We start from the raw sequence: 18,608 nt of genomic DNA on the forward strand, positions 1-18,608 counted from the left end.
TTTTTTGCGATGTTACGCAAACGTAGTTTTAAGCGTTTAGTATAACCTTATAAAAAATAACCGCTTTAAGGTTCACGCTCGTCCAAGTCTTGCGATGAAAATACTCCATCACGCTTGCTGAGAGCTATAAGTGGAAATTCAGCAAAGCTTGATTTACTTAAGAATCGAGGGATTTAATGGTCGAGTCGAGTCGAATAAAACCCTGTTTTTCGTAAGTGTGTTTAAATTGTTGGGTTCGTTAGAATTTTCGCGATCAGTTTCAGTTAAAATCGTTTTGAAAAGATATCTTAAAAAATAACGATCGAGTAGAATTAAACAGATGCTGGAAAAGGAAATGTTTTGGAAAAACTTAAGTCTAGTTATATCGATGTCTGGGGAAACCATGCTCCCGGCCTGGTTATTAGTTAGAAAATACTCAGGGGTTAATAAATGTTTTGCACGTTGACTTGACCCGATCTTAAAAGGTAGACGGGATAAAAATAGCAGAGTGCCGTCTATCGTAAGAGTACACAGACTATGGAAGAAGTTACCGTTCATCGTTGATCGATGCAGTTATTAGTGGACGACGACACAGCAACCGCTTCCTTCGAGAGAAAGGCAAAATTGGAACTTCCAAATATGTATGTGCTACGCTTCTCGATTCCTTTTTGGTTAAACCCTGACTTGTACGATATAGAGTAAACTTATTATATTTTCAAGAAGGAATAGAGCGAAGACGTTAACCAACCGAGAATTTGGTATCACACATACTTACTACTAAACCGAATGAAGAGTAATTCTTTTGGTTTCACATTCGTTACGCATCATTCGTGCAAGCAAATCCACTAAATTAGCATAAAAGAAGTCACTAAAAATCATCGTCTAAAGCCCAAAAGGAGAGGAAAATAAAACATAAACCAAAGCCAGTGATATTAATTCTGAGCGTAATTTATCTATGAATCTACCTATAGAAACAACAACGTTAAAATGCTAGGTGGTCAAAGAAAGGAGTTGGGTGGCAAAGGCGATCGCCTGCCTATTCCTTTGTCTTTAACAAGAATATCAAGAAGATATTATAAGGCTTTATTCGAAAAAAACGATGCTGTTCACGACGATATATCGCTTGGCATTTCGCCACTTTCTCCAGCCGTGTTGCTGGCTCTGCCTTACTTGCTTTCCGCTCTTTCCGGCTCAACTTTGTCCGTAAAGCACTCCAAGACTATGAAACATTTGATACAACTCTGTTCCATGGCAAAGACTGCAATTGGAGGTTAAACTGTCTTGACGCTCGCTTATACGCTCTTTCTCCGGGCGCAGACACTGCAATTCAATTCCAAACAGTTCAACGAGAAAATTCTTCTTCTACCTCCTCTTTTCTTTTATATATATATATATATATATATATATATATATATATATATATAGATTAACTATATATTATTACAGATTAACTATATATATATATATATATCTATAACACGTACTTTGCGGACTTGTATTGTAGGTTGTAAAGCACGATCTAAAAATTTGAAAAACCTCATATATAGTGCGAAGCTTCCTGCGAAATTGATATATTACGCAGCTTAGCGACAAATACGAGCTTTTCTTCTTACTGTTTGAAACAAAATTCAAGGTATGAGTCATCCTGCTATAGGAAAATCATTTTTCTTGCACGTTCCATGCTCCTCTGAAGTCTGTTTGGTATCGTTCCATCTTCATAAGATACTCGTTAAATTGGCGAAATATTAATTGATTCGTGAATGAAATCGAATGAAAGAAGGGTAAAGGAGCGAGTCGTTTAAATCTTCCGTCCAGGCTCTACCATCTTCAAACTTTTTAGCATCTTTGTTTTTCTACTCCTCTACTTTAACTCCACGCCCTTTGTCCTTTCATCTAACATCGTCTACCTCTCGACTTTCGACCTCGTACTACATTTTCTCGCGTTACTCGTTTTCTTGATACCACCTGCCTATTGTTCCACGCTAGATCTGAATTTTTCAGCGGCTAGACGAGCTTAACAAGCGCGAGCAACATGCAAATATTTGTTCCGTACAAAATTTTAAAGAAGATTCTCGTAGCTTCTTTGTCTTTTGGAAGCTCTGTATCCTATTGATTCTCGTGAAAAAGAAGCAAAATTAATCGCGCAATCAAGACCTTCATGAAGATACTTTCAGATTTCATATTATACACGGAAAATCCACAGAAAAAAATCTATTGATTGCAGGGATGTTTTCGTTCGAGAAAATAGAAAATAAACGTTTCGCTTCATCGTCGTACGGTTAGCATTTAAAAACCAAGATTTTCATTATACGAAGAAAGAATTACGTGCAAGTATGAAATTTATATGGTAGATCGGAACAGAAAGAAGGGACGTGAATGCTACTTTTGAATTTATCGACGATTATTTCGTTTTGCTAGCGATTTAAACTAACTGGACTACGGGAAATTTAGTTGGTTCCGTATAAAAGTTATTTCACCCGGCGTGCAATGTCGCTCGTAAATACAGTTCGTATCTGTAGGAGGCGGTCGCCGTGGCCAGTTGGATTCATTCAGTGAATTTTCGAGTCTGTGTATCGTAAATTATCGTTTACCACGGACGCAATCGTTCTTGCAGACGAAATCGCCGCAATTTCCTGTAGATCCACGTCCAGAGTCGCCGCCGTTCCTATTAGAGTCCCAATTAGCTATTAATCATGGTCTAATTACCATTGCGGGCTTTATCAATGTGTATTTTCCATTGGGACGAATCAATCGAATTTTCTTTGAATTTATTCGCTAATTTAACAAATTATCTGAAAATAGAATAATCTATAATTCCAAGTACGTAACTAGCACCGGAGCTATTCGATTTGTTCGATAAATAACCACGTATTTGAAGCTGATATGATTTTCAGTTAATTCGTTTTAGAGTTCGCGTCGCGTCATGTACAAAACATTTGAGCGTATTCTCGTCCCAAATATTCGATAAGACTATATAATTTAGTGAACGGTTGCTTCGAACGATATGTTATGGCATTTATCGGATGTTTCAAATAAAATTAAGCTCGATGGTGTTATTTTACCAAAAATAACGACGCATTTGATGTACTTTGTTTATCGATTCGAATTAATTTAATTAAAATATTTGGTTCGGAAATTATATTCATACGTATTAAATTGTTCGCGAAATACTTAGATTCTTATATTCAAATATAATAGTAGTAGTAGTAGTCGAAGTATAGAATATATCGAATTTTTAACAGAAAGATGTTCGACATTTATGAATGGATTAAGAAGATGAAATGTGAAATCGAGTCAGCACATGAAGATTTATTTAGATACACTGCGTGTCATGCCGCATCCTCGTGCTACACCGTGGCGAATTATTTCCGGGATATCGTTCGTAAAATAAAGATTTGTCGTAATCAAGTTTATGCCTGATTTTAGCAGAGACTAGCGTTTTTTCTTTGATCTTCGTAAATTTTGACATTTTCAAGATAATCTTCCAATTCCAATAATTTTCGATTTTGCGTTTCCGAATTTAGAATACTTCATATTTTATGAAACTATTAGAGCATATCTACGTATTACGTCGATAGCTGCAGAATTTGTTATTGATTCGTAACACGTAGTATAGAGATTGTAAAATTAAAAAAACTCGTGGCGATATTTTTCTGGTTGTTTTTCATCCAGAGAAGACGTTGCTCAAGGCTCTACTTGGGATAGCGAAAAATCTTTCAAGGACTAAGGAATATGGGTCATCGCGTACTCGCTTTATACATTCGAGATATTTTTTGGCATACACCTTGGAAAAAGGCACGAAGGAGACCTCACGTTATGAAAATATGTTCCTTGATTTATGCTCAAATTATGTAAATGGAGTATTGAATGCCATTATTCAAAATGCAAAAATACGATTCTTTAATGACTTTGTCCGATGTTACACGGGAAAGCATTCAACGTAGCAAATGTTTTCTATCCTCCCGTGGTTCCATGAAATAGGTGAGTGCATTATATTTTATTTGAATTTTACATTGTGCTATTTTACAACCGTACTTTCGACAGCGAATTTTTGAAACATTTTCATCTTTTTTCCACCGAAATACATCTCCATTTCTCTTTGACGATTTTACCAGATCATTCGTTTGTTCTAGTAAAATCGGAAAATATTTACGAATGAGTTCTACAAAACTCGAAGTTAGTGCGACAAAATCAGAGAAAGATTTTGGTCAGTTATATCGTAAATCGATATATCGCTTAGTTCTTCGGACTTGTATGTTTCAGCGCAATGAATCAATACAGGACAGATATGTTACTAAGTACTTTCTCGAGAATTGTTTTGCCTTGAGCGGAAGAGGATATCGCGACTTTTTCTCCTAGTAGTATTCTTACCGGTGCCTTCCGTAAAGTTGTATACGCGAGTTTGCATTTATGTTCTTTCAGCGACGATGTTCAGAGTTTTCAGCCAGAGGCGTTTTTTTGTACGTTATGTTGCGATTCGGAAAAACGAGTGGGAGAAAACGAAGGATGAGAAAAGAAAAACAGCCGCAATGCTTCAACATGGAAGATATGCAAGTATATATAACACCACAAATTAAATGTTATTTACGCATCATCGATACTTAAAACTCTTAGTGATTATGAGTATAGCGATCGCAGGCACGTGTAATCTAACAATGTTCGTAAATACTATGCGTAAGTTTTAACAAGACGTGACAATAATAAATGGGTTCCGCTTGCATTATCACAGCTTTGACAGCTTTTCAGATCTACAGCAGTCATCGCTTCGAAGGGCATTTGCATGGAGCAGCCATAGAGAGGACGAAGCTGTGAGCATGATCGAAATCTCCGGGAAAACTGGAAAATTCGGACAAGTAAGTTAATCAGAGTGAAGGGCTAGTGCCTGTGGAAAAAAGCGTCGAAAACGCGTCGCGCGGGCCATTTAAAAGTGGTAGTGACAGGTAGTAGTGACAAGTGCGGGTATAAGTGGCCATTTTGCGCGCCCAATGGGGGAAAAAGGACACAACTGTGGGGGAGGATAAAGAGGCGGATGAAACCGTGAGAGGAGAGGGCGAAGTAGAGTTGACTGTTGAGCCTACACACGTCAGCACCAGAAGTATAAGGAAGGCGGTCCCTCTTAAGGAGGGGTTCTTTTGCTCTGCATTGACCGCGGGGAGCCTACGGATCGAAGCGCCCCGCGCGAAGAAAAGAAAGACCGGCGGATCTCCCGAGCTCCCCACGGAATTGGCCGAAGAGATGAGGACATCTACTACAACGGACATAGGAGCGCTACTGCTCCGTCGAGCTTCTGAGGCGACCAAGGTTGCCAAAACATCCCGAAACCTAAAGGGCACACATGAGAAGATGTTGAGAGAAGCGGCGAGATCTACTGCCGCTGGCGCAACGGAGATGGTGAGACGGATGGACCCCGCCCCTGGCGCCTTCGAGATAATGGAAGGATGCATAGCGGCATTAGAAACGGAGAACGAGGCGCTCCGAAAAGAGCTGGCCTCAAGCTCCACGGCAGAGAAAAGCAGCGAGACAGCGCGTCTCGGCGCGATCGAACGCAAGATGGAGGAGCTAGGCTCCTCGCTGATGACTGAAGGGAAGACAAGCGGCTGCCATGGAATGGCAGACCGTCGAAAGAAGAAACAGGAAGAAGAAGGAGCCAGTGGAGAAACAACCGGTGAAGATATCTCCCGGGACAGGGGTGAAGAGCCCGAGGAAAGCCCCAGAGAGAGGATTGGAGAACATGTGCAGAGGGGGAGACAAGCTGCCCCCCCCACATACAACGCGAACATCGGCGGTAACGATCACGCTGAAGGATAGATCGGGCCAATTCTACGCGGAAGTGTTGGCCGCGGCCAAGGACAGCGTCTCTCTGGCCGAGGTCGGCATCAACGCGGTAAGGATGCGTAAAACTATGACGGAGGCGTCGTTCTGGAGGTCTCCGAAGAGAAGAGGGAGAAGGCCGCTGCGCTTGCACTGACCCTGGATGGGCTGACCCGGACCCTGGATCCGAGCAAGGTCCGCATAACGACACCCTTCCGAGCCGCGGAAACAAGACTGACCAGAATAGTCATTTTGGCCACCAAGGAGGAAATCAGGAACATCCTGGCGAAGGAGAGTGGTTGCAAGGCGGAGAACATCAAACTGGGAGAGATTCGCCTCGCTCGAAACGGTCTTGGATCCGTGTGGATACGAGGCCCGGACGGTACAGTGAGAAAACTGGCCCAGGCTGGCCATAGGATGGACGATAGCGAAAGTCGAAGCCATCGAGCAAAGACCTTTGCAATGCTACAGGTGCCTGGAGATTGGGCACATAAGCAAGACATGCACCCCCAAGGAGGACAGGGGGCACCTGTGCTACAAATGCGGCGACTTGGGACACCAAGCCAAAGGATGCACTGCCGCGAACCCGAAAAGCCTGCTATGCGAGGCGCTCGGAGCACCATCGGTACACAGGATGGGAGGTCCAAGTATTCTCATCTTTGGTTACGGGTGCTTTCTTGAGCGTAAATTTAGCGCTATACAGTACCCGGGCACCCCTCGTTGGGGTTACGCCCAACCAGCGCACAAGGCACTCAGTACCTTGCTACCTGGACTAGCTAAGCCTGGCAGGAACTATCGTTCGTCTCAGGTCGAACGGGGCGCTTTCTAAGCCCTTCCGTCTCTCCAGGATGGTTCCGAAGCAGGTGGGACGCTGCTCACCCGCCGAAGGCCATTCGGGGGAGCCAATACCCCTTAAATCGGCCCTCTTGTCAGCATCTTGGCCATCAACCACTGCCACCACGAGTCCAAACCCATAATTGGTCGAGCAGAGGGGTCGTATACCACACCCGTGGTACCATCCTAAGTCATTGGTGGGGCTATCATGTGGATGTACGGCCACAACACTACCGGCCGGCGACTTGCTAACCGTGCTCGGCAGTTCCAGATGGGACTCATCCTTGGCATTAGGATCGTGGGTGTGCTACTACCCACGTAAAGAGAGTGTAACCGTACTTAAACGCCTTACACTCCCGGCGACCTTCCCTGCGGTGTACACAGAGGACTCACGTAAGCGGGACGCTTGTCCCGACGGTCCTCCCTGGCTGCGGGAACGTGGGTTTGCCAGCCCCCATAGACTCACATAAGCAAGTCCTCCCTGCGGGAAAGATGGGGGATCCGGCCTGCGCCCCCCCTCCCCCGAAGAAGGAAACAAGAGGAACCACCCGCGTATCCACGGTCACAAGTGGCAACGAAAAAGGCTCGTCGCTGCAGGGAACCCCCGATCCTAAGCCCGCGAGCAAGGAGGCTGGCGCGGAGGAAGCCATGGAAGCAATGACGCATCCTTCAGACTAACTTGGGACGGTCAAGACGAGCGCAAGACCTGCTCTACCAAATCATTCGGGAGAGCACCTAGGTCGCCCTAGTGGTGGTGATCGAGCCATACAGAGTTCTGGATGCTCCGGACTGGGCCAGAGATACGGACGAAATGGTTGCTGTCACCTGGACATCAACGCCGGACGGAGTCCCGCTGGAGCGCGGCAACGGATACGTCGCGGTAGAGTGGGCAGGAATGGTGGTGGTGGGCGTGTACGTGTCACCCAACAGCGGATGGGGAGTTCCTGGACGGGGTTGGCGATTGCGTCAGGCGGTGCCTTCCTCGGCAGGTGCTCGTCCTGGGAGACTTCAACGTACATTCCACGGAATGGGAAAACCCCAGGACCAACGCGCGCGGCCGCGCGCTGTCAGATTGGGCCGCGGGACTTGAACTCCTGTTGGTGAATAGGGGCTCGGCCAGCCCCTGCGTGGCGTGGAGGGGGAGCTCCGTAGTTGATCACATGAGCTTCCCGCGATGGCGTCGAGGCACTGTCGGATCACCTCTGCATATTCATGGAGGTGAAAAACACACTTGGACCTGGAATGGTGACCGCGGGCGATGGTCGCGGTCCACCGAGAAAAGGACGCGCGCGCCCACCACCAAGGTGGAAGATTAAAGAAAGGGACGACGATCTGCTTCGAGCGGCTGCAAAAGTGGCTGCCTGGAACTGGGAGGCCTCGACGACGCCGACGGAAACAAGCGTGGAGGAGGTCGAGAACCTCCGCCGAGTCATGACGGCAATATGTGACACGTCTATGCCGCGAACCACGCTGGACATCGGGGGAAGCAGAGCCGTGTATTGGTGGATTCCCGACATCGCGGAGCTGAGGGCGTGACGTGTCCGGGCCTGAAGAGGGTACCTGAGAGCCCGCCGCTGGCGGCGATGCGACGAGGAAGAAGTCTCGCTGCGCTACCAAGCGTACCGCGTGCTACGGCGCTCGCTACAAAAGGAGATCAAGATCGCGAAGGACCGTGCCTGGTCGGAACTGGTCGAAGCATGGATAAGGCCATACAGGACGGTGACACGAAAACTTCGCACGAAGGGCCCTCTGGCAACGACGGAGATGGAACCGGCGCTGTTGCTGCAAATCATTGGGACGCTCTTGGAACGCTGATTATAATATTTCCAAGTTCCCAACTACTTTCTTTTACTTCGTCCCGCTCTGTACATCAATACATTTAACATTTTCGAAATTTTGCGTCTCATCGACTGATTTCGCATCGCGTTGGATTGTACGAAGTATACTACAAATAAAGGAATTACGATATAACGCTGCGTTATCGTGAGTTTCGCAGACAAGTAAGGTATTATCAGAGATTTTATTTCCAAACGAATAGAGCTACTGGCGAGTACCGATGCGACAATGTTGTCGATTGTCAAGAAAGCAAAGTAGACCGAAGTCAAGCTGGAGTAAAACTTGTTGGAAGTAACAATGACAAGGTCTCTCTGAACGTCAGCACGAGCTTGAGTGCCTGCTGAGAGATATCCTTTCAACTTTTAGAAGCGACAACTCGTGACAAACGTCTTTACATCTTCAAGCGGCTTTAAAATCTTCGCAGAATTTTTTAGGTCACCTCTATTTGCTTAAAAAGTTTTGGCGACGATCTCTCGATGACCGATTACTAACGCGACAAATACGAACTTTGCGCATCATGTTGCGTGAAAATCTTATATATATGTAGATGGTCTTTAACCCAGTGTTAATGGACGGAAGAAATAATTTCCTGCATATATGTATTTCCGGCACGTTAACGTACAGAAATGGAAATTAACAATTTTTTATTATGAATTATGTTCGATAAAAGTCGAAATCTGACGCCTACAACGTGATTTCTCTAGTCTCGGCTCATTCATTATACGCATATAACGGCAAATCAAGTATAGGCAATAATGGTTTATAGACAGATTGCAGACAATGACTTACCAGCATCTCTTGCTCTCTTGCACGCCTGGTACATGTCCTCCCTGATCTCTGGATTTCCATCCGCGATGGTTTCGCCAACAGTGACGAACCTCTCTACTGCCAGATTCACAGCTTGTCCGACTCTGGCAACAGCACGGAGACTTCTGTCCGAACATAGCGGACGTTCTCTGTGCGATACTAACGTAGAAATCTGGAAAACGAAGAAAGATGAATTGGTAACATCGGACAAGCAATGTTTTAAGGATATCGCCACTTTTACAAACTTTGAAGTTACTATGTTTCTTAATTACTACATTCGAGATCGACTACGACATGTATCTTGAAAAGAATTACAATCGAAGATAAGAGCTATCAGAGAAGTAACTTTGTTTAAACAAATGAAAAAATATAATATCCCGTAGAAAAAGCATTTCTTTGGAACACGATAGAATGTTCGCGTGGCCGCATAGGTGATAAAACGACTAGTGAATTTTTGCAATCCAAACGATATTTTCCTAAGAAATTATGCTCAACGGACTCCTCCTGTTAACGAGAATAAAATCAGAGTATACATTTGCTTGGTTAAATTCTAGTCGTGAATGAAACAGTCATTTAAAAAGCAGCTGGTCATGCAGATTAACTCCGGTAAATTGGTTGAATTTCCATGAATATAATATATAGATTCATGCATCACACACAGAGACCGATATGTTTCATAGAAACGAACGAGGTTTCTAGTTTTTCCGCACCAAGAAGGATTTATTGATCATTTCATTATATTGGTATACCTTATAACGTTTCGCGGGTACGAAAAAATGTCCACGAGGAAAAACTCGTGGATATTCGGTATTACTTGAACTTTGCATAAATAAATACAACTCACAGGAACGCAATGTGAGAAAAAAATATTTTAAACAACTTCATCAGATACTATTTATGTTTTGAAAAGCTAATAATTGCCTTGTCTTTCATTTAAATTTTAAATATTAAACAGAGATATACATGTGTGTATACCCGTATATATGTAGATGTACTTCACAAATTCCTGCGAAGCAATACGATATACGTACTTCTACCGAATATCATCGATTTCGAAAAGCCATGACACTAAAGGTGCACGACCAACTAAAGGTGCACGAGTACGAGGGGTAGAACCTCGTTATTAACCAAGATTCGAGCTAGCTCTAATTATTAATGTTTCATCGTGGTGTGTGACACTCCGAAAACCAAGCATCTCTGCGATATGCGCGTGAATTCATCCACTGTATGTTTAGAATGGAAAGCATCCACGCTCAGATTGTATTGTCTGCTGGCTAACGACCAGACAGAGATTTTTCTTTCCTCGCCTCCGTATCCTCCACGTAAATACCGAACTTTGTCTGTATTCAGAAAAGCTGCACAAGAGTAACCACGTTAGCCAGCCTATAGTTCTAGGCATCGCCGGATTCTCCATGTATATATCTCAGTTTCTACACAATTAGACAATGTATTTTAGCCGACCCGTCCTCTTTAAACGATTTCGCTAACTCAACAATCGGAGACAAGTAGACAAACGTTAGGAAAAACTGTAGGGGTATAGAGAACGGAGCCAGTTTCCAGATCGAAGGAAGCTCAGCTCAGAGGTAAATCGAGGGCAGGAAGAAGAATGCAAGGATAAAAAGAAGGAAGGCGAACGAGGAAACTACGTGGTAGGCTAAAGAAACGTATCTAAAGAAATAAAGTGTGAGGAGGGAGAAAACAAAAACTAGGCCAGAGTCGGAATAATTGTAGAGATTTATGAACAGTTGAGAGAACAACAATTAAACGCCTATGTAAAGAGATAAAAAGACTAAGAAAAGGAAAATAGTGAATCAGACGAAGACCGTAGAGCATCTGGATGCCAGGCAAAGGGTCAGGGAGGCAAAAGCAGCAGCGATGGAAGAAATGAAAGAGAAATTGACAGGAAGAGAAAAAGGGGGAGCAAGGGCTATCGGGAAAGGGGTGAACTGAACTCGGGGGTATTGTTTCGCGAAGTGAATGCGCACAATCGAATGATCGCATATACATATTTGCGCGTACACATTAATGTAGGCAAGAGTACAAATACCAACACCGAATAACAAATACCGATGCAATCTCTGCCCACGTATCTACAATCTATATACATACGTACATACGCGGCATTCGGTTCACGATTCGTATTCGTGGATCTGTACTTTGGAGCATTGTTAAATGTCCTGTGTCGAGACAGGTGCAAAGTGACGATGTGCGACGATATGTACAGCTCGTTTCCTCTCAATGTGTTCATTGTGGTCGACTGCGTTTTTTTCGTTTCAAACAAGAACTTATACCTCCCAAAACTGTCGAGCACGTGGAAGATTTTAATACCGCCGTGGGGACAAAATGAGAGACTGGCCAAACAATGAAGACTGTTGACTGAAATTTCAACTGCGAATCAGTGAGACAGCCTCACTGGTTCGTGTCTTTCCCTAGGATCGCGTTTATTTCCGCAATTGCTGCCGTGTAGTTTCCATGGAAAGGATAAAGGACATCTCTGTTATGATATGACAGTATCTCTTTTTTTACTCTTGATACTATGTAGTCTCAAGGCACTCACTAACAACCCTTCCGCTAAATATTCAGGTATTTCACGAAGTTCGGTTGTCATCGAACTTCTCTCTATATCGCTTTATATGCAACGCCATAGAAAACAAAAATCCGAAATTTTTAAATCCGAATTGAAAAAAGAGATATGAACAGACACGTGGATCGAAAAATTAATATCTTTCGAATGATAGACGATTTCGTTTTTCTTCTTCTTACGATACACAGTTATAATATTAATAAATGATGCGATTATCGCAGATTCTTTTATCCGTAATTTTCCATAATATATTATATTAAATTAGGTTCGGGTAAAACTATACGAGGATTGCATACTTCTAATCGTAAGCATTAGTGTATATTTCTATTACAGTTAAGAATTTGTCGTAATTTAAGATCCGATCACTCTGAATTCGGGTAGAAAATTGTAGAGAAAATTAAAAACTGAAAATTGACGAATATACGGCCTATACGTCGGAAAATAAAATCGACTGGAGAATTCTCCAGAATTTAACATATCGTGTTCTTGAATGCATTAATATCACAAGAATAACATCGGTTCCTAATCGAAATTACTATTTAAGAATACTTTTAATCTCTGATACTATCTAACTTAACATCACAATGAAAATTTTCCACCGTAAGCTCGCACGGTCGCGTGGGGACGGAACCTCGTAAATTCATTAGTTCGATATAAGTAGGCCACACATCCAGCGACAGGACGGAGAACAAATTCTTCGCATAAGTTCATCTTTCCTGCAATAAGAAAGTTATTGCATACATGGAATTATGCGAACCGCATGTAATTTGTTTATTAGAAATCTTGGGTGGTTCTTAGCTATCAATCTCATGACTTCCGCGATGAAATTAATGGAATTAATACCTCGAGCAGGTGCTATATGTAGGAAAATATTAGAAATCTAAGAATAAAATGATTAATAAAGAAATAATGCAAAGCAACTAAGTAATTGTAAAGCCAACAGACACGAACGATATTCTTAAGCTGTTATAACTTTAATTCGCTTAGATCATTTGCAAGGGGACTGGTTATAAAATAAATTCTATTTCCTATTAATATCGTATAAATAAAAATTTCACGAGTTAATTAGTTGGATAGCATTGATCGCATCCCGAATTTTATTTATCGCGGATAAAATATTATTTGATGTTGGGTGTGCGATAATACACGGTATTTATGAGAATCTCTATGGCGAATATTTTGCATCGTGATCTTGCGATTCCCGAATGTACAAAATTAGCGCGAACCATTTATCAGTCAGTTTGCCGACGTTATTAATAATAGGTTTGTCGTATTAATTCGAATTCAAGCCGAACAAGGCTGATACATGATGATTCCCGTGGTAGCTCGAATTAGCGTTAAATTTTCCTGTATGCTGAAACCACGAAAAGGGTTCCACAAATTATGTGAAGCATAACGTTGCGAGTCGCACGTTTTAATCAGTTCTGCAACTCTACTCAGTTCATTTTTCTATCTAAAAAGCCAAGTTCACGAATTAACCAAGTTTTCTCAACCCGCGAATTCCTTTTACGAACAAATTTCTAAGACTTCCTAATTAATGTCCTCGATTTTGACACGTTTCTCTAACGTCCTCGTGAATTTTCGTATTTCTGTCATCAACCATACTCTTCTGTCTTTGTTCCCTCTTTTCTTTTTCTCTGTTTCGTTCTTAAAAAAAGATATTGATGCTGTTAGGAGGACGACTGGTAAGGGAACAATTGGTATACGTATTAATCAATGTGGACGGTATGTAACGCTGGCCGTTTAGGTAAAATCGGTAATTTCGCACAATAAGCGATAAATACAATGTGATAATAGTTAATCGGTGTTTACACATGCATCGGCTTGATTTATAAGTAATGTAATTAACGGATTAAGGTAACTGTAGTTAATATGAAACACGTTGTAATATCGAACATGTCAATGACGCTGTTACTGATGATGATGTTGATATTTGGTGATATTTATTTTGTGGCGAAAGTTAAGAACATGACAATAATAGCGAGAAATGAATCAAATGTATTTGCTGTTTTCATTAGAATCAAGAAGAGATTGCACATTCATTTTCGTGTTCAACGCGTAAAAGACAAAGAAAATTGATGTAATATACGATTAAAAAATGAAAGATATTTCTTTACAGATTTCTTGTGTTCCATGCTAGGTACTACTTTTTTAACCCACCGCATTAGCTCTTTTTATATTTCTATATTTCATATTTTTTATTAGCTCAAGATGCTTGAAAGAATATGTTTCTCTGTCCAGAAATCAGCAGTTTCATCTTACGTGTAGTTTTAGTTACCATAAAAAGAAAGCTATTGTTTTAAATGTCAATATATCATATAAAATATGAATCAATTTTTATTATATAAATGAATCCAATGGAAAATTGGTCTTCCTGTTAAAAGTTGTAAATGACGTGAAAAATTCCATAAAAAAATGGAATCGATAAACTATAATGAAATAGAGAAATTTCGAGGATGCGATTAATCAAATTGGTTGCAACGAGATGCGGAGAAAACGGAAGTCAGGGAGAACATGGCTGTTCAGAACGATACCACCTGCAGTGGGTCTGTGAAACTGCTGTAATTTATCCTGCAAAGACGAACCTTGTTGTGACGGTTAGCTGAAAAAGATCGTAAATATTCAATTTGGCGTTAATCAGGGCTGCAGAGTCTCTCAAAGTGAGAGGTCACATGTTCGTAAACAATCTGATATTCGATATTTATTTTTTCAATACATTTCTTCTTTTCGCTATGGAAGTCACTGAACTTTTTAACGACTTTGCTGCTCGTTACGATACGCGCCCTTTTTTCATGCATGCGATCGTTTGATTTTTTCTAATGTTATGCTTTATGCAATGTTATGCAATATGTACTGTAGAAAATTAATTCGCAACGTATACACGATACCAAAGTTTGATCGTGTACTTATACTTGGAATATTCAATTCATGCTTTCACTGATTCTTCCGCCTCGATAAATTAAATTTGCCAAATATGCTAAATATTTTAAAACGATGCAACAGCTACATAGAAAGCAAAGATGGATAGTTATTGTCGGAAGGGATGGTAACAACCTAGAAATAAAACGTATTCAGATGTAGAGCTAATTAAGAGGATAGAGCCTCTTAGAACGAGTGGCCATCAGTGTGTGCATGATCTAACCTTCGATATTTCCTCTTGATTTTCCCCCTTTGGTCCCTTCTTGTACGTATCATACGATTACTCAGGACAACCCCTTGGTTTCTACTTCTACCCTTATAAAAGATGCATGAGCTGTGCTTTTACATCGTTCACGCCATCCGTCACAGTTCTTCCTCATTTCGCCATTTTCTACTCAATCGCGGTTTAGCCATTCGTATGACATAGTTTCAAGACATTTTTTCCTTTCACTAACATTGTTTATGCATTATTTACCTTGTCGGCGTTTTATTAGCGAAATAACGAAACAGCGAACGGCAGCTTATTAAAGTTTGAACATCCGGTATAAATCATTTGTTTCGTTCCCTTGAATCTTAATTAGGATGAGGATACAATTTTGGTTGGAACCCAGATTTTTTTTTCATTTGTTTTATTTAAGTCTTTTTCTCTTGTTTACTAATCTTGTACGATAAGCGACGACTATATTTGAAATTTCATGTATTGTTCCATCGCGAAAGTTAAAATTCTTATTTATTTATACTTTTATATTCTTACTAAAATACAGTAAGCTAAATAAAAATTTTCGCAATTGTATACAACTTTTCTGGCGTTATATTTTATAAGCGTATGGCGTATAACTTTTCGTTGGCGTTTTCGTTGAAAATATATCGTAAAAAGAAGAAACGTTGAAGAAATGGTAGTATAGTTTGAGTCATAGAAAATCTCGGAGAAACAGTGACAATGCTTATTCAGCAAATTTTAATCGCGGAAGGGTTCAAGCTAATTCCATGAGACTGAAAAAGGTATAGGGAAAAAGTAGAAAAATTTCGGAGACTGTAAGTAAAAACGCGAAAAGTTTCGGATAATTAAGGATTAACTACCGAATTATAAATGACGATGAATCTTTTAGCTTTAATTTTTAGCTCTAGTTTTACTCGAAGAAACATTTTACCGACACCAACCTAATAGCAGCAGCTCCCTTGGTCTCGTGCTTTTATTCTACAATGTAAATTTTAGATCCGTCGAAATGGCACGCGAAGATTTTCCTTGGAAATAGCTGAGCATGATGCCGATTTCATCCAATTTTCCTGCCATCATGAAAACAAACAGAATCGTGATGGGAGATTCGATGTAATCCATTAAATTGCTCAAATGGAAAAGCATTACGTCAGTTTCACTCAGATAAACGACGGATGACCAGGAGTTAACCAGACGTCGCTCTACCAGTGCAGTCTATTTCATTGCCGTGAAACGAGAGTTTAGGGAATCGATGGAAACGAATTACTCAGTCAATTTACTCCTGTCATGCTTCCAATTTTCTATGCTTATCTAGTACACTGTCGTTTGCTCTTTTTATTATAAATCTAAGGGCAGCGTTCGAAGAAAGAACGAAATTCAGAAGAACGAGGTTCAGAAACTATCTCGAATCTCGCTCTATTTCTGGCTAACTGGATCCCACCAACCAATTCTACCTTCGCAGAGTTAAGCATATCATTCCTTCTCGTTTAAAGTGAACGAGTAGTTAGTATATCACAAGGAGTTTTGTATTGTTCTTTTGATTATCTACATCAAGGGGACAAAAGTAAACGGAAAAGAATATACCTTTTTGTCGAGGGCGGATAAAATGATTCAAGTATAATAATAATACTCCAAGCTCCGTATATAATAATAATAATTGATGATCACAAGACCCACATCTCAATCGCAAAAAAATCGTACGTTCATAAATTAAGTTGTAGCACAACTAAAATCGCAGACTATAGTTTTAAATTTATCCATAACACCTTCTTTGTAACAAATGAATTGTTACGAAGAACAGTGCCCGATTGTAATGACAATATTGTTCACATTTATATTGAATCTTGATAAAATCGATTTGTATAAGAGATGTAGCCTTAGTTACATATTAGACTTATATGTATACTATGTAAGAAAATGCGAAGTTCGAACGTTCGGGCTGACAAGCTGTCTTTCATCATCCGCATGGTGTGTGGCCCAGTGGTCCTGACGTCTTACGATTGCGATTGCCTGGATTCTAGGAAGAGATAGCGAAACCACGTGAGGGTGTCGAAAGTATACCCTCTCCCTCGTTAAAGCACAAGCTAGCGGGCTCTGACCTTTTGTGCGGCTGCGACGCCGAGGGTATTCGACCATTTTTTGTACAATCGTCACCACGGACGAACGTAAAAGCAAAATCACGCGAGAATAGAAAAGGAAGAAATGAGCGAATCGGTAGAAATACGTAGCGGTGTGTCCGTTGTGAGCTCAAGGAACATGATTCTTTACCGGACGTTTCGTCGGTACGACGCGGGAATGCGGAGAACGTAGAAAATGAGGACCGAGGAGCTTGGTTGGCATGGCTGGAACGATTGGTGGAGATCCTTCGTTCGCGTCCGCGTTCTCGATCGTCTGCCCGCTCGCAACCGCGCTGTTGATCATCCGCGCGTTAGCGTTCACGCCCGCCGCATGGATGTCGTAGGACCCCGGACAAGGATGGTCGATTAGAACGTTTGGAGCAAATGCTCGTGCACCTGAGCCACCGCTCACACTCGCGACCGCGCACACCGACGCATACCCGACCCGGCGACGAATCGTTAATCCCCGTATTCGTCTCCATGAAAGACGAAGTTCTAGTGATTGAACAATGGGTCTGACATGTGGATGAACTTGCCAAGTGGTATGGTTGGGTCGGTAATGCGGTTGATTGCCACGCGACTGTGACGCCAGGAAGTGGTATGACACCCGCCAATATCATCATCATCTATGCGCAGACGAAAGTACAGCTGGTGGCCCAGTTCTTGAAGACGGTGCCATTTAGCCGTCTGTTCAAGGAGGTAGCATCGTATAAAGCACGGCCTGGGCAGAATTTAGGAGATTATTGTTTCCAGAAGCCATGCAAATTGCGAAAGTTAGATATCGATATATCTGATAAATATCAGGCGAATATGGTGATCGGTGGTATACCGGACGACGCTGTTGCTCGCACCGTGAGCTCGGCGAAGCATTATGACCCCAACGCGTTATACGCGTTTATGAGCACCCTTGGCGACATGCCGTCACGAGGGCGGGTAACGCGGGGTCATCGAGTGTCAATCACGTCGAGAGAATCAAGGTCGCGTTCGACGGGCATCGACGGGGACCGTCGGAAGGAGGCGGAACGACCGGCGACGATCAAGAAAAGAGGAAAGGGGCGTCTATTGACGACCAGTGGTAGGTGTCACTGCGGTGCGCAGAGATGGAACATATCGCGAGGCGGTGCCACAAATCCGAAAAGGAGGGTGATACTAGCAAGCAAGTAAATACTCTCGACCATATAAAACCGGTGCTAAATTTATATGGGATTAGCATAAGTGTCAACGGGAATCGGATAAATAGTCTCGTTGACACGGGTAGTGCGTGCACCGTGATGCACTCGTCGGTAGCCAGGTAGTTAGGTGTTGCGACGAGGGTTATCGCGGATGCACTGCCTCGAATGTTTGCGCGAAAAACGGTGGTGGAAACGCGTGATGATCGCGATCCAAAACGTGAAGACCGACGTGGACTCGTTCGTAGTTCCTGACGAATACACGCGGCACCTCGTCATCATCAGACAGGACTTCAGATTACAATATCATGTAGTCATGATCAAACGTGGAAACC

General features: G+C 42.2%; 1 protein-coding gene across 5 annotated transcripts in view; it reads right to left on the reverse strand.

The window, feature by feature from the left end:
• LOC117208527 (alpha-catulin) overlaps positions 1-18,608 on the reverse strand; it is a 69,108-nt gene that overhangs the window by 25,989 nt on the left and 24,511 nt on the right. For all 5 annotated transcript variants that reach the window (XM_033449735.1, XM_033449732.1, XM_033449731.1 and 2 more), the window contains one exon: positions 9,250-9,439. In XM_033449735.1, coding sequence (XP_033305626.1) covers positions 9,250-9,439 — 190 coding nt within the window. The remainder of the gene's footprint in view (positions 1-9,249; positions 9,440-18,608) is intronic.

The sequence above is a fragment of the Bombus bifarius genome, unplaced genomic scaffold (genome assembly GCF_011952205.1).
Source record: "Bombus bifarius isolate JDL3187 unplaced genomic scaffold, Bbif_JDL3187 scf7180000008138, whole genome shotgun sequence".
NCBI lineage: Eukaryota > Metazoa > Arthropoda > Insecta > Hymenoptera > Apidae > Bombus > Bombus bifarius.